Consider the following 18,025-nt stretch of genomic DNA (forward strand, 5'->3'; position numbering starts at 1 on the left):
TCTATAATGAGATAAGGAGCTTAAGCTTGAATCTAAGTCATCTCACTGCTTCCTTCATCTAGAAAGTCTTGCTATGAAAAAATATCAGCTCAGCTAAATAGCGTGCTTAATGACATACTGCATTTATATTCTGACACATGCTCCTCATCTCATCACAGACTGAAAACAAGCATCTAATGGACTGGCATTTTAAGTAACACTGCCCTACAGGTCATGAACCAATTTCTTTTTATTTTTTTCCCCAGCTTTATTAGATATAATTGACACATAATATTGTATAAGTTTAAAGTATACAACATGACAATTTGATACATTTATATATTGCAAAATGATTACCACCAAAGCATTAGCTAACACCTGCACTTGGTTACATAATTACTAGTGTGTGTGTGTGTGTGTGTGTGTGTGTGTGTGTGTGTGTGTGTGGTGAGAACATTTAAGATCTCCTCTCTTAGCAACTTCCAAGTATTTAATACAATATTGCTAGCTATACTCAACATGCTGCACCTTAGATGCTCAAAGCTTTTTCATCTTATAACTAGAAGTTTGTAACCCTCTGACCAATCTCTCCCCATTTCCCCCACCCTCCAGACCCTGGAAACCACCACTCTACTCTTTGTTTCTAAGTTCAGCTTTTTTACATTCCGCATAGAAGTGATATACAGCATGAACCAATTTCTTCAATAAATAAATTACAAGGAAAAAAATGACAGAGGGACAATCTATATATTTTAAAATATTTAGGAGATTTATCAACCAATTACAAAATATGCACTTAATTTGGATCCTGATTTGAATGAACTATAAAAAAATACATTTATAACCTAATCAGGGAAATCTGATAATACTAATCAAATTTATATATTAGCAAATATCAAAATAATATTATCAAATACTCACTAGATATTTGATATTTTTTAAAGTAATGCTAATTTTAAATGTGATAGTATTATGTTTGTTTCTTTTTTTTGAATTTTATTTTATTTACTTTTTTATACAGCAGGTTCTTATTAGTTATCATTATATTTGTTTCTTAAAGAGTCCTTGCCATTTACAGATGCATAATGAAATGTTTGCTAATTAAATTATTTTTCAGGGATTTACTTTAAAATAATCTGTGGCAGGGAAGAGAAGTAGGTAAAATAAGATTGACCATTCATTGATAACTGCTGAAGTTGGAGCTTCATTGTAGTACTCTCTCTAGTTTTGTATATATTTGAAATTTTCCATATTAAAAAGTTAGAAAACAACAACTTTGCAGCAGCATCTGGCCTAGTTCATCCTATAGCCATACTCTCCTACATATCATGACACCACACTTCTGCTTTTTTTTTTTCATTCATATAACAACCGTTTCTATCTGCTATACCACTCAACATTCTTGAGCAGGATGGGGATCCCCATTTAGATATAATAACAGTCCAATCCCACCATGTTTACCATCTTAAGCAAGTGGTAAGAACTAACCAAAATGCTTCTGTGAATCTCACATATGCGGCTACTCAAATAAGGTTCATGTTCATTAGATGAGGAATCCAAGAACAAATGACTTAATCACCCTTGTGCAAATAGTTAAGCGGATCAGCCCAGGGAATGGGTTCCCTTGGGCATTGAACTGCTTTCTGACATGATTCATTTTCATAAGGACACCGTATCTTTCTTTATGACAAACATACATCTATCAGTTAATAAAAGATTTGAGGGGAAAGGTACTGATTTGTATCCGGTCCATAAGAGGGCTGACATGTTCACAAATGCAAGAATTCTTGTAGTCATGGGAAATAGGAAACAAAAGGAGGAAATAATTTAGCAAGGAAGCCTGTTATGTTTTCTGATTCTTCGATGTGTGACAATGTGTCAACTTATTTTCAAGGAGGGGCCCCAAATGCATATGAGCAGTTGGGTCAATCCAAGGTCAAATTAGACATGTTGTCTAGAATTCTGCCAAATGTTCAACAATATAATAAGTCAGAATTGCTGACAAAAAAAAAAAAAAAAGAAGAAGAAGAAGTAGGAAAACCTGGCGTGCATATTCTTGTAAAATTCTTAAAAGGTTTTCAAAAGTTTAAAAAGGAAAGCTTATTTTGTTATTTGAGGTTTATTTATTTCCTGGGAAGTTGGCAGAGTAGAGAAAGTACCTGGTATTTGTTTGTTTGTTTGTATCTATATTTTTGCTTTTTTATAAACTTCGATGGTATTGGTGGTTGTGCGATTTACCCCAAGGGAATGAGAGATATTAGGTAATTTGAACATGTTTAATGACAAGCAGAAAAATAACTATTATCTGTTTAAACTATTCCTTATTTAAAGCAGTCTTATTTTTATAGGCTGTGAATAAATACGAAGCAACCGCAACTTCTTAGAGCTTATTGCCAATCAGTTAAACAGAGGTTGGTGTATAAGGGTGCAGGGTATAGGAATTCTATCAAAGCTTTGTCTAAATTAAGAAATGTATGTTTTGGTCCACTTTCCCAGATGTTCAACAGTTTAAGATCTCTTCAAAGCCAACTCTCATTAAAATCAAAATGGGAATCATTAAAAGAAAATGAAAAAACTGAAAAGATTTTCAATTTCTCAAAAGAAATAGGGCACAGAAGAAAAACAACAAATAAGAATCCCTTTGTACTGACTGAGCATTACGTTGCTACAAGGCATGAAGCCAAAGGAAGGGAATGCTCAGTTGGAAAGTGAAGGCCATGGCTCTTCTCAGGGGCGGCTAATCTGAGTCAGCCTGGCCCCAAATCACACAAGAAAGGCCTGTCCACAAGGCGCCTAGAGAGAACAGCAACGACGGAGCGAGATGGAGTACTGGGTCTGTGGAAAAGGGAGCTTTCTTGGTCCAGAGGCAGATGTGTCGTGTTTCCCACTCAGCATCCTTCCTCTTTTTTGCTACCTGAACTCCTCTTTCCTAAGAGGAACCCATTCCACATCCCTCAGTCCTGGACAGCCCAAGTGCCCAATTTCTTTGGTCACAGTGATGGGCACGTGACAGGAGCAGTGCCAGAGTTCTCAGTGAGATCTGATGTGTGAACGCTGGGAAAGAGTTTCTCTCTTTATCTCTGAGATCATAAGCTGAAAGGTAGTATGACTTGGAATTACCAGTGGTCATCTTGTCTACCCAATCATAACCAAATCTTTACTCTGATAAGGCAATTAAAGCACATTTCCAAAACGGCCAACCATGTGACCACAAAACAGTCCCAACTCTCAGGGCATCTCTTTGCAATACTGCCAAAGAAAGTGGTTTTCAGGCCAGTGCTTCCATTTCCTAAAATCTAAATTCCTTTCACAAAGGTTCTTGAAAAAGAAAGTGTTCATCAGGAAGGAGACAAGACCGTTTGCCAGATCTGCCAGTAAAAAAATGCAAACTTCTTTGAGAGCATTGGCGGGGCAGTGGGGGGGGCAATATTAATAAGGAATAATTTGGGGGAAGGGGAAATTGAAAAAATAAAAACCTTATCCATACGTCGCCTTTAGGTATGTATAACCAGATCTCCACAGACAAAGGAAGTTTCCATTAAGATTATAATTTAAAAATTTTTGAAGTTCAAGTTCGCTTCCTATGCTTCTGAAAGTAATTAGCTCCAAGATGAGAAAGTGGAGACTGTGGTATCCAGATATTAATGATCATCTAATTTTAGATAAATGCATCAGGCCCTGTACCAGGAACTTGAAATGTATTATCTCATTAAATCTTGGGACAACTCAGAGGGGTGAGTATTATAATCTCATTTTACAACTGAGGAAACTGAGGCTCAGACAGGTCAAGGCACTTGTCTGAGATTCCTTCCTAGTAGGTGGTGGAGCCAGGATTTGACCCCAGGCATTTCTGTATCCACACTTCCAAGCCTCCCTGAAAACACAGCCAATGGTTATTAGTGTTCACTGAAAATGACTCCTTGGTCCTTTCAAATATAATCCCACAAGCAATACCACTCTACCCAGCTACCCACAACCAGGCTCAAATAGGAAACAGTGTGAGGTAATTATAACATATACCCCAGCCACTAGCTCTGGGTTTTTATGGCTGAACTGCCAAATCACTCCTAGCCAACTCTTCAGGGAATGTGCAGACACTTTCTCAGATTCCAGCTAAAACATCAACTATGTGGCCCTGGGGGATACAGAGCTCACAGGGTGGTAATGGGATATAAAATTTGCAAACTTGAGGTCAGTGGCCTAAACTCTGGGGTGTGAAGCAGCAGCAGTCCATGAAAGACTAAAAACTAGGTGCCGACTTGAAGGTTGTATATCAAATCCTTCCCGGAAAGGCACTTGTTCACATCAGCTCAGACATTAACCCCATCAGTAAAGGGAGAGAAAGAGAGTCCACATGTAGTTCTGCCTAGAATCCGTGGAAGAAGATAATAATATCAACAGGCTTGAGACAGGGTGTTCATTCTGAGAATTCAGCATTAGGTCCAATTCAAACATAGCTGATGCTCAATAAATAGTTGTCACTTGAAGTAGGCAAGTGTTCTATAAAATTGGTGGGATAGATGATACAGAAGACAAGAATTTAAGATTTTTTTTCTTCACTGGCATGCTTCTTGCTTGGAATCTAAATTTATAAATTGGTAGTGTAGACAGCTGAGTCAGCAACTTATAAGATAAAGAGTCTGAGCTTACAGACCTAGAACTGCCATGGTTCATCCTAGGACATCTGATGCTTTAATTGCTAATTATTAGTGTGAGTGTGGGGATGGAGGGAGTTACCCATAAGACTCCCAGAGAAGACTCCCACTTCTCTTTCTCCCACCCCCTCCCTACCCCGCTCCCTAGCAATCACCTCCCTTAAAAAGCCCCATCCCACTCAACCCCACCTAATCTGGAGGCTTCCGCTGACAGCAAGGTAGAACTGTGGAGCTAAAACTCCAGTGCGCAGCCTGCCATCAGGGTTGCCCACTGAGAGACTGATCGCACTGCCTAAGGCCAGATAAACAAGAACAAGAAAAATGTTCATGCCCACATGACGTAGGGAGTTTGCTTATTGGCAGCACAGCTGAGGACTTGCAGATATCCGTCACCCTTTCTAGGGGAAGAAGACAACTAGGAGGCGTGATCTCCTACCCGATAACACACTTCTACTTAAATCCGCCTTTGCCACCGTGTGGCTCAGCTTCCACACCTAGGAAGTGGAGAAGAAAATAAGAACCCTGAGCACTTTCTAACGAACTTTCTCTGGGCCTCAGTTTCAGCATCTATAAATTTCTAAAGTCTTTGCCACTATAACCATTTTGTAATAGTTTTATAAAGATGGATGGCCTGACTATGGAGGTAGACTGGAGTCATGAAAAAACAACATCTACAAACAAGAAGCGTCTTTAAAAGTTACTCATCAAAGGCACCAACCTATGAGGGTCTGACTACACGATCTCATAAATTGGCACCAAATGGACAGGGGAAATGGTAGGAAAAAACCATTATCCATGAGGAGAGGGGATGTGCCCAACAACATGGCACCATATACGCAGGTTCATAATAAATGGTGGATTAACCTGCTTTTCCATTATATTCCTCTAAATGTTTTTATAGGAATCTTTTCTGACATCCAAGCATCCTTCTTTCATATCCTGCCTCTCCTCCATAAGCCCCTGGTCTCCTGAAGAGCCTGGTACCAACGTGGCCAGGAATGAGGTGGTTTTCATCAGTATCTGTCAGACACCAGCATCTTCTCTGTCCAGCCCAGGTCCACTGGCTGATGGGACTCCACTCTAGAACTTTCTCCAAACTCTCTCCTCCTGCCTCCCTCAATCTTTCTCCTTCCCTCCCCTAACAAAAACCTTAACTCTGGTTTTCTTTTTGAATACCCCAAGACCCCCAAGTAAAAATGAATATTTTATTTAGAATTTCTTTTTCTTAATGTTTAACCCTTATTTGATATTCTTATTATCCCTATTTTATTTGTAGCTCAGCTTAGGAAGTTAAAGAAGAAGAAGAAAAAGAAGATGAGATGACAATGATGAAAAAGAAAAAGGAGGAGAAAATGGCAACGAGAAAGAAGAAGAAAAAGAGGAAGAGGACGAAGGAAAAGGAGAAGAAACAGAAAAACAAAACAAAACAAAACAAAAGCCTGTCTCTGGAATACATCTCTTTATTAACAGAGATTTTACTACACTTCAGTTCAAAACCATGAACTTAACAGCAGACATAATGCGTCCATAGAGCCGACATAAATCTTGCCTCCCAACACCAACATCATAGAATGGTTGTACTATATTTGGACTTAGATGTGTTTGGATACTTATATTTGAATGTAAGTATGACTGATGGTCTAGGAATTCACAACCCTTCAAAACACTGAACCAAATCACTTGTCTAACGGCACAGTTCCCCCGCTCTGAGCCTGCTTGCCGTCTGGAATACATCTTTGGCTGGGAATGGTGGAGATAGCGAATTTTCCTCTCTCCCTTCCGCTCTGAGGAGGCTGAATAAATAGACTCAGTGATAACTTCAACCAAAAAAAAGCCACTTGAGAAAGTGGTAAGTCACAAGAACTTAAAACTAGGATTTGATGTAATAGAGCTTTGGGTCTACAATCCAAACGACTGTATTCCTAACCCAATTTTATTCTATTAACAATGTGGCTACTCCATTTACGCAAAAAATAATCTAGTTCGGCTCACTACAATACCAGTTCTAATGACAATTGCACATCTATCTTTATTTACTAATTATAATCCCTGATTGCAGAAAAAAAATGTTTCTGAGGTATACTATACCGACAGATATATAGAAATGGGGCTATTGATAGAAATTGAAAGTCAAATCCCACGTAGAAGGAATGTAAAACATGTCAGATACCTAAATTAATAAAATTAAGTGACTGTGCATTAAATTTGTCCCTGAGTTTCTTAGAGGCTAAAGGAAATGGGCGGAAAGTTAGGAGTTTTATAATTCTTTTATTTGGAAAAACAAAATTTGCCAGTTTTTTAGGAACTATGATTTTATTCCTGGGGTTTGTGAGTTCTTTAAATGCAAACTAAGGACAATGCCCCTAGCATTAATCTAAAAGATCACAGAGATACATTATTCATGTAGCGTTTTGCATTCTGAGGTTGCAGTAAGCAAAATACCATGAAGCCTCTTCAATGGGAAACTAAGTCAATCAGACTCGATCAAGTTAGAATTGAAACATCTTATTATCCTTCTCAAACACCCGCTGCCTCACTGTGGTAGCTAATCTCCAAAGAGGCTGCCCCAAATTCCTCCCCTCCCTGCAGACATAGGGTACTCCTCACCTGCATCAAGAGGCAGAGCTCGTTAGTCCATGCCCTTGAACCTGAGCAAGGTCTGTGACTTGCATGGAATTTCGGACCAGGCTGTCTGAAGAAAGTCTGGTAGCTTCCACTTTTGTTTTCTTGGTATCCTGAGCTGCCTTGTAAAAAGTCTGGCTATGCTGCTGGATGGTCCATATGGAAAGGGAGACAATCTGAGACTATATGCAGGAGAACCAAGAAACCCAGCCAACCCTGATAACATGTGAACCCACTTAAGCCCTTCCAGCCAGCTCTTAGCCATTCAACTCAGTCTGTGGACAACAGATGGGGTTAAAACATGTGACCAGAGATGAAGAGGCTATTGTTCAAGATCCAGCCCTAACAGACACTTACCCTGAACAAGGCCTGATAGCTGCACCTGGGGCTCAGTTTCCCCATTTGCAAAAACACACTCAGTGGCCCCATCCCCAGGGGCAGGCCTAGGCAGGAGATCACATAGGAGATAGCTTTAAAACCTGTAAGACCCCCAGCAGAGCCAGACAAGTGGCTCTTTGCTTCCTTTAGTCCCTTCCTCTGTCCATCCATTTGGATCAACCACACCAAAGTAAACAGGGCTGCAGGTGCCAGTCCATGATCACAGAACAAGAAACACACGTGGAGAAGTCATCTTACTCATTCTAGACCCAACAGACATTGTGGAAAGCAGAGACAAGATTCCCCACTGTGTCCTGTCCAAATTCCTGCCCTCCAGAATCATAAGAAATAATAAAATTATTGTTGCTTTAAGCCATTAAATTTGGGGTAATTTGTTACATAGCAATAAGATAACCAAAACACTCACAAACAAAAATAGCTTGTTTCCTTGTAGCAGAGGGACTAGGAATGACTTTGTCTCTCTTCAGTTTCTCATTAATGATGCTATAATGTTTTTACATATAATAAGTTTCAATGTAGATGGACGTGGGAGTACCCAGGTGCCTCCTCGCCTTTGCCTGTCACAACCAAGTGGTCAAGTACTGCTCATGCTGCCACTCGAGCCTCCTCTTCACCCCCTCCACTGCTGTTGCTCTGGCCATCACCCACTCTCGCCATGACTCGACTCCTATATTAGCCTCACAAATCTCCCTGCCTCTAGTCTCCCTACTCACTAAACCATATTCCTTTGACACGTTGGCCAGCGTGGCAGAGATCGGATCATGTTCCCATCTTAGAATCCTTTACTAGCTCACCATCCTCAGCTTTCACAACAATCGGATAGTAGCATCATGTGTCCTTTAGTCCCTCTCCCACCCCAACCTATGGACAGACACACATGGTTGCATGCTGCACACCTTCAGGGGGCACTACTTGCATAGGCTACACTATGAACACTATGAACCCCCGAAGCCATGCAGTGCAAACCCTGCCCATCATACTCAATGTCCCTCAATCCCAAACACCTTATATCCTTTTTGTTTCATGCTTTTTTCACTCAAATTTTTCCTTATTTCTCTCCTATACTTCCTCCAAGCTCTAATATATATATAATTTACCTTACCCAGTCAATCAATCAAATTGGTCAGACATTCAAAAATTGTCTACTGAATTCTTACCATGTGCCCAGTTCCTAGGTATACCTAGTGATAAAACAAACAAAAACTGAGCCTTCAGGAAGTTCTCAGTACTACTAAGTAGTCACTTATTTATCACATAGACCAGAGATTAGCAAACCTTTTCTGTAAAGGGCCAAGCAGCAAATAATTCAGTTTTGCGGTGCCCTACTGTCTGTCACAACTACTCTCACTCTGCAACTATGTGTGAAAGCAGACATAGGTAAAGCATAAACAAATGGGCATGGCTTTGTTTCAATACAATTTTTCCTACAAAACAGGCAGTCTGGTCCACGGTTTGCTAACCCCTGACAGACTTTCACTGTGAAGTCTTTTCTGAAAAATCTCATTCCCACAATGATGCGTCCCTAGTCATAGGACTGCATCTGCCTTTGATAAACATTGAGTCTTTCTCCACAGCAATGGTAGAACATGCTGGCAAAGTGAAGGTATCAGGAATGTGGAAGAAAGAAAGTTACCACATATAGGATTTATTGTAATTGAGAATTATTAAAATATATTGGTTAAGAGCACTCACTAGGAAGCCAGATTCCCCAACTCTATCTCTTACTAGTTTATGTCCCTGGAGGAATAACTAAAATTACTGAAAAACTGCATCCCTCAGTTTCCTCACCTGTTAAATGGGCAAGTAGGTAGAATGTTCCTCATAAAGGAGCTGTGTATTAAATGAATAATATATGTACAGTGCAATAGTGAGTGATATAGCAGAGCTTGCTATTCTTTCCCATAGGATACAACCAAGGTGAAAAATGACACAGAAAGAATTAAATAGCTCATCATATTGATGAGAACTTAAGACACATACCAGTTTCCCCTGGAAAGAGAAACATCTCTTGCAACTCTATTCTGAAAGAAGTTCCTCACGTGGAACATGAGAGCAAGAGATTCTGAATGACATAATGAGGAATGTCTCCAGCTCGGAACCATGGGCAATGCAGACGGAGGGTGCCTGTGATGGTTACCTACCACACTCAATAGAAGTTCAAGGTATAATACAAAAATACACGTGCTACCCAAAGACCCCACAGCTCAGACATTCTGTAAGTCCTTCTGTGTTTTATCAGTGCCTTTGCAGAAATATCAAAGTTTCTTGTGTGACAAAATATTATATTACTACATTATTAACTATACCTGGGATTTGTGAACTAGCATGAAGGAATATTAGGAATTCTAAGTGGAATTTTACCAAAGTCTTAGTACTGCATTTTTGTCCAGAGGAATGAAAACCAAACCCATAACTAAAATTAATGGAGAAAGAAAATTTAATATTAAGAATTTGTCTTTAAAACTTAACCTTTGCATATCTCAGCTCTCACAGCTGTAAAGGGAAGGTAATAAAAGGACTCACCCTATAGAGATGTTATGAGCATAGAATGAGCTATAATATGTAAAACACTAAGACAAGTGCCTGGTACCTAAATGTCATCTAATCGTCACCTACCACTGCTACAAATGTTATTATTATTTATTTTTTACTTACTCCTATACCCCATGCCCTTTCCTACCTTTCTGCTGCCTCCTGATTTTTGTAATGCATCTGATTCTCCTACCAAATATTAAGCCTCTCCAGGCTGTGGGTGCTATATGTCTCTGGCATTCCACAAAGCAAGGCAGCATTCAATCAAGGCTTCTTGAATTAATGAATTCTTTGAATCCCAGCTTCCACAAGTTAGTGTGAAAATGCTTATGACGGGATTCTTGCTTTTGATGATTTTACAATCTAATGGGAAAATCAAGCTTAACAAACCTGAAATATTAAACTCTCATGTGCCTGCCATATAACTCAGGCCTGATACGTTACTGATTTCAGTTTTCTTAAAAAATTTCATGGAACAAAATTCTAAGGTTCTAGAATAGGCCTATTTGTTGGGTTAGTTTCTAGACACAAAGAAATTGTTAATACAGTTTATTTCTCTTTCAAGAAAACAGTTTTTAAATCTTATTTTCACCTTGAAAATTAAGGCTAAAATTCAGAAATTGGTTAGGCTTATTGCTTGGTTTATTGCAGGAAAAAGCAAACAAATTATGTGTGAGTATCCTAATAATTTGTCCAGCATGTGGCCTGACTAGAGTCAGTAGCATAATACTATAATCTTTTAAAGTACCTGCTATACAAGAAGACGGAGGAATGTTTCACTATTTTTTTAAAAAATTCCAAATAAGCTTGTAGGGATGTCTGTACTGCCATTTCCATCATCCCTAACCTCGTTTCACTATAACTTGATGTATCAATATGTTTAAATTAATTTGTGATACCAACAACTTATGCATGTTTATAAATAATCTCTATGTCTTAAATGTTACAAAATAAATCCCATAAATAATATTTTGTCTCCATCTTCTTGTTTAAAATGTGGAATTGCTGAAACCTTTTATTTAAGAATATCTTTTTTTAATGCTTTCGCAATATTTTAGCTTAATCTATTTAGTAAATGAAATGACAAACCATACCACTGCAGGAGTTTTTCCCCATATTTAATTATTAGCCTATCTGACTTCGGATGAAGTCTTAAAGTCTTCTTTATAAAGTAAAATGGACTTTATGAAGTCTACAGAACTTTTTCTGTGTGCCCTGCTAAAGGTCTTTATTTTAATAACAGACGTCTGTGTAATTAATCCCTCTGAGTTTGTCATCACATAATCTATCCTGTCTATGAACTGTTCCATGTATATTTTTCTGGTAACAAGACCCCTGGAAAAAAATAAACAAAGACCAAAAGGAACCACGCACAAGGGGACAAATTGTGTGAAATACAACCAGTCTCATACACTTATAAGCCAGGCAATAAGCATAGAAGTTCTCAGTCCATCTTATCAGAGATTTGGGAAAAGGAGGTTTCACTCTAAAGAATTTTTCCCTTTGATGGGAAACTGTAATATTTCCTTATTTAGGAGCTAAAGCAATAAGGCAAACATAAATAAATGGTGCATAAGTACTGCTATTCAAGTAGAGTTATGTGTTTTTTTAAAATTAGATCGTCTCCCACACTTTTTGCCTAATCACAGAAGTTAAGAATTTAGCTGAGAAAAATTCTTCTGAACTAAAATTCAAACAAGCTAGGATTTTATTATTTCTCATAAAGTCATTTCACACATGTTAAGCAGTGCCCAGGCAAACAAAAACTACTATACATTTATTACTTGAAAACGTTTTTGAAACTTGCAAAAGTCTCATTTCAAAACACAGAGAAATGTAATTTTTTCAGAGTGACTGGGGACCACACTCATTCCATTAAAAAAAGGATTTCCTGTAAAAACAGAAATTGGCGATTTACTCTAAGAAAACACAGCGAAAGCTGGGAAGAAACTTGAGGATGCTTAAATTTCCACTGTGGAACAACTTCTGCTGCCCAGTGAGAAGGGAAAAAAAAAAAAGAACACCTGCAACAGGATGGGAAGAGAGAAAGACAGGCTAGGACTACACACCCAAAGAGGGAAAAACCACGCAGGTTCCTGTCTGGGACACAAAGGAGCTGACAGGAAAGGAATACATATCCGAAGAAGAATACCCAGACACATTCTGTGGTCACCTGTCACATCAGAGAAAGAGAAGAAGGCAGTAATTTGTAGGAGAGCCCAGATCAATGCATGGAAGACACTGATGAGTTTAAAGTACCTTTTACCTAGAGGAAATATTAGTGAGGTGCTGAAAGTTGCTGCCACCAACAGGGCATCAGGCGGACTTAGGGGTTACAAATCACTTTCACTTCATAAACTGTGCATCAAAATGGTAAACAGGTTTTACTGTAGTCAGAGAGGTTAGTTCTGAAGCTGGTAATATTTTAACTCGCAAAAATAGAAGTTTTAAGCAATAACTGGAAAAATGGAACACACAACTGCTCTTCCTGATGATTTATACAGCACGGTGTGGTTAAAAAACTTATTCATGTGAGACTGTAATAGCAATAAGCAGAGAGAATACATCTCAAATGCTATTCAGATTTAAGATCAAAATTGGCATTTGTTTAAAACTTATGGGTAAACCTTTGATCCAGCAATTCTATTTTCCTTTATTAATTTATATTACATATAAATATTCACATGTACACAAACATGCAAGTAGAATAATGTTGGTAACAGCAAAAAATTTCATATAATCTAAAGAGCCATCATTAGGGAAATGTTCCAGCCACATTATGGGATTCTATACGCCAAGAGAATGCACGAAATAGATCCCTATGAGTTGATAGATGGATGCACTGAAGATATATAAAAGTAAGCAAGGTTCGAACAGTATGTATGGTATATTCTATGCATTAAAAAGGATACACACACATATCTATCTGTGTGTGTATATATACATATATATTATATATATATTTGGATATGTATTATACTATTTCTAGAAAAATACATAAGACAATGGTATCTGAGAGGTATGTACAATTAAATATTTTTGATTGTATATCCTTTTAAATTTTTATTTTTTACCCCAAGTATATGTATATAATACATATATTATATACATATAACATTTTAGATAACATAAGAACTATAAAAATAAAGACCTTTATATTATAAAGGTTCATTATTACAGCATATTAATATACATTGTTATGCTATAAAGGTTAATTATATTTGTTAAACTTTTCATATGTATGCAAAATCTCATAGATAACATGAGAATTAGGAACACGCATAATTACTGATCTATTAATACCATGTTTGGGGGAAGGCTTTATGAAGAGTTTGCAATAAGGTAACGTCCACGTTAGTGACCAAATACTGTAACACAGAGAAGTGTTTCTTTATAATCTTAAAAAAATGTAAAACCCAGAAGAACTAAGTGCTGGTGTGAGTAAAAGCATGGGACAGCCTGTTAAGCAACAAAGTAAGGCTTAGTTTCTGTTTTCACATTGAGTTAGGGCCTCCCGAGGAAACACGCTGGTTGGTGATAGCACATAGAGACGAGACAAATGTCTGGCTAGGCCTAATATCTCCCTGCAGACCTTCATCCACAGAATTAAACCCCTACTTCCTCTCTCTCTGTGGGAGCAATGCCATCAGGCTTAGCTATGAAGCTAATATATATGGCAGAAATATATTTTTTGAAGTTAAAATGCTAGGCTAAATCAGGTCCTTTTGAGAAAGGGTGAAAATCAGTTTCAGTCCATCTACTGAACTGGCCATGGGCCGTGCACACAGGGCAAGGCATGTCTGCTGCCTGATCGGTATCAGGCTTAACATGATAAGCAAATTTCCTTTCCAGCACTGTTGGAATCCGTGATTTATTTTCCACAAAGGCCAAGATGGAACTAAGTTAATCATAACTATTTCCTAGGGTCAGAAAACCATGCATATTCCACCATGGCCTAAGTGCTTGGCTCTGAAAACCATGTCGTCCCAGATCTAGAGCAGGGCTCAAACACTGGTCCGTTCAGTTTACTGTACTTTTTCCTTCCCATACCTGGGCCATACAAACACAAATTTCACTACATATATATAATAAAAACAGCCCATAACAAAAAAGAATACGTGAAATGTCCAGCCACATATCCAAGTGGACACCATCACTTGGTCACTCAGGGTCATATAATCAAATTACACCACTACTCAAAAAAGAGCAGCAATGAGAATCATAAGAACTTGATAGAAACCTCTGTGTATTTACTGTCTAGGCTCATTACAGGATCCTCCAAGGAGACAAAATGGATCATATATAATCCATCCTGCTGCTTCTCCGGAGGCTTGAACTTAAACACTCTCAGAAAGAGATACTTCATTTTCAATTTGAACAATTTTAAGGGAAGTGTACTCCCACCCTTCTTCAATTCAGGGAACTGGCAATCCTTATAGAGTCAACCTGCCTGATTTAAATATTTTCTGCTAAAACATTTTCTGTAATAGGGGCATAAGAAGGTGGTGAAATGCTCAGTTGCATCTGAGTAACACACACGACAGGTTAAAAACACTCCTTCAAGGCCAGCCACAGCAGCATTACTGCCCGGATGAAATAAAGAGCTTCTAACAACCGCAAAACAACTTCTCAGAAACACTTGCCCTGCTCTGCTTCCAGTGTAGACATCTGAAAGGAAAATTCAGTCCCTAATTTTAATAAGCATAACTTAGAGGAGAACCAACCATTAACTATTTGTCTTCTCTGACTGTCTGTCCCTGAAATCCCTTTCTTTCCTTGCTCCCTTACAAACAGAGCATCTACAAAGATGCCCACAAGGCAAGTACTTTTCCTAAACACAACCGGAATTGGTATGAAGAGAAAGGATGGGCTGCTCCTCTTCTCAGTCGCAGCTCCTCCCCTTCTTCCTCAAAGAACCCTTCTCGCCTCCCAAAATCAGCCTCGACAATGGCCCAAGATTCCTTTTAGCCATGACCTCTCCTCTGGGGCAGAAATCCTTAAAGCGTAGAGGCAAGGTGGTTTAGCCACAAACGCGGCGAGAACTGGATAACCCTTGCATCTCTAAGGTGCCCCCAGGAGGTCTTGTCAAGGATCCTTCTGCTGTCGAGAATCGACCCTGTCAGTTCCTCTGGATCTTGATACTCGGGAGAAGAGGGAGGGGACACCCACACCAAAGGAGCTGGCCCGTTCCATTACCCTTTAAGCGCGTCGTGTCCTCCACCGCCTCTTCTCTTGGCCCGGCTGGCTCTGGTTTCCTTCACGTTCCCAGCCTCCAAATTGGCGTCCGCCCCATGGCTCGTGTAGGAAGCTAAGAGCACGGTAAATCCCAGGGCGACCTCCAGCAGCCCCCCTCGCCGCATGATGTCGAGCGGCCGCCGGCTCCCGCCGCCTCTCGCCGCGCCCCGGGCTCGGTCCGGGGCCGCCGCTGCGCCCTGGAGCGCGCCGCGCCGCCGGGGTCCCGCTCTCCCGCCGCCCGTCCCCTGGGCCGGGCTCCTCCCGCCTTCTCCAGGCGCTGCTCCCACTTCAGGCGGCCCCTGCCAGCTGCAACAGACAAATCGCCGAAGCGGGGGAGACATTCAGGGCTTCGGGATGCTTAAGCCTCGGGGTCCCCATTCCCGAGCCCAACCCGCGCGCCGCCTGCGCGTGGCGCAGTTACTTTGGGTACGTGAAGACCGTTTGGTCCACAGCTGGCTGAAAAGCCCAGGCCCCCGGCGGCAGCGGCTCCAGCCAGCCCCTCGGCCTCCCGGGCGCCGCCTGAAAAAAGCGCCGCAAAGTACCCATGTCCCGAGCAGTTCTAAACCCTGGGGCAAGCTCGCTGGGTTTATTTTTTACTAGCACGAATTGCGCGCGATGCGCGCTCTGACACCCCAGCTCCCCAGCCTGTCCTCTCCGCCAAGCCGCGGGGCTGGAAGCCCGCCGCGCCGTCCCCGGCCGGCTCCGGGCACTGCCACCGCCCCCCGAGCATCTGACGCCGAGCCCGGCACCGGGAGCCCCGGGCCAGGAAGCTGTCAGGCAGGGGAGGGCCAGCGCCAGCTCTGGACGTTCCGGGACAGCCCCTCACCCCAGTCCCTGTCCCTGCCCTCAGCGCGGCGCAAACGCAAAAGCCTCCGTGGCTGAAGCTCCAGCCCCGGTGGCCGCCCGACCCCAGTCGGGACCCCAGCTGCACCCACTGGAGAAGTGGCGGCTCCGGTTCCCGAGGCGGCGGCAGCTGTTCCTCGGTCCTGGCCGCGGCAGCCCTTGCCCCGCTCTGTCCGCAGCTGTCCCAGCTGTGGCCGCCTGTCCGCCTGCGGCACCCACAGTCTCTGCCGCGGCTCCCGCGGCCCCCTCCTTTCCCCACCTCTTCAAGTATCGTCTGCGCAGCGGTTTCTCGCGAGAGAAATACTTTTTTTAAAAAAAGAAAGGAAAAAGAAAATGACACCCCCTCCTACATCCCCCTCATCACCACCCCACCCCTCGGCCCCATCCATCCTTCCTTTCCACTCCCCTTTGCCAGCCACCGCCTCGGCTCTGGGGCCTCCCTCGCTCGCAGGATTAGCGCAGTGGGAGGAGGCAGAGGTGATCGGGTCCTGCCCGGCCTGGGATTTCGCGTTTTGGGGTGAGGAGTTGAGGGAAGAAGTCGAGTAGCGGTTTCACCCGCAGTGCGGCTGGGAGGTCTAGACCCGAGATTAGCCTCCCCCGCGATCTGGGAAGCCCTGCGGGCGCGGAAGGCTGTGCCACCTGTACCTAGAACGCGCGCTGGAGACGGCGGCCCCGGCGAGAGAGGAGACGCGTCCCGGTTGCCCGCGTCTCCCCGGCGCCGCCTCACTGCGTCTCTCGGGTTGGGCACAGAGCGGAGGCCGGAGGCCCGGAGGCCGGGGCAGGGCGCGGCGGGGGCGCAGCGGCGGCCGGGGCTGCTGTGCGAACGGGGGAGGGGGCTCCGCCGCTGCCACCGGCGTCGAGAGCCCGCTCGAGGCGCGGTTCTGAGCCTTGGTTCAAGTCACCCAGGCTGAACCCAAGATGCTCCAAGAGTCTGAGTGGGATTCCGACCCAGAGGCCTGTGAATATTGGAACCTGGCGTTTGGGATGGAGGCAGCGAAGGGGCGGTCCTTTTCCCCGGCCCACAGCTAAGATTGGGCTTCTCCTGGACGACCCTAGACCCTAGACCCTAGACCCTATTTCACCTCCCCAAACATTCATATTCTCTGTCTCCCTCTCCCTCTCCCTCTCCCTCACACACACACACACACACACACACACACACACACACACACACACACGCGGCTGCCTCTCCAGGACAAGCAGGGCACAGTGACTTGGAATAATATAGTATTTATGGTATCCTTATATAGATAAGGCCCCGTGTTGCCTGCACCCTATAATGGTGTTGGAGGGCAGGAAACCACACTCTGGGCCCTAGGCACTGGTACTGGAGACCCCCCAGAAAATCCCCCTGTAGTAGCCACCAGCTGTCAAGCCAGAAATAAGAGCGCAGCACAAACAGGAATCCTGTTGAAAGGGGTTTTCCTTATTTGTGATTATTTGTGCCCAGACAATAGTGTATAGGGACCTGGGCAAGTTATTTAACTTCTTTCCAGTTGCAAGACAGGAATAGTAATGACCACACAGGGTTGCAATGGTGATGATGAGTCTGCTGAACTGTTATGACACCATGATCTCGAAGATAAAAACAGTGAAACTCTCAAAAATATAAGCCCACGTAAAGTCACAGCCCTATAAGTATGCGGTCTAGTTTGAGTCCTCACCTGCAAAAATTCTCTTACCAGATTCATGAATTGGAGCCTTGATCACACACCCATGGTTGAGTAAAGGCAAGCCTCTGTTCAAGAGGCATTTACTGA

The 18,025-nt window shown here is 42.2% G+C and overlaps 1 protein-coding gene across 2 annotated transcripts in view; it reads right to left on the reverse strand.

The window, feature by feature from the left end:
• Window positions 1-15,547, reverse strand: part of FBN1 (fibrillin 1) — a gene marked incomplete at its 5' end in the record, with an annotated part of 252,802 nt that extends 237,255 nt beyond the window's left edge. For both annotated transcript variants that reach the window (XM_082647206.1, XM_082647205.1), the window contains one exon: window positions 15,384-15,547. In XM_082647206.1, the coding sequence (XP_082503332.1) occupies window positions 15,384-15,547 (164 nt within the window). The remainder of the gene's footprint in view (window positions 1-15,383) is intronic.
• Window positions 15,548-18,025: the final 2,478 nt, after the last annotated feature.

Source organism: Grampus griseus (genome assembly GCF_964374135.1).
Source record: "Grampus griseus genome assembly, chromosome: 2".
Taxonomy (NCBI): Eukaryota; Metazoa; Chordata; class Mammalia; order Artiodactyla; family Delphinidae; genus Grampus; species Grampus griseus.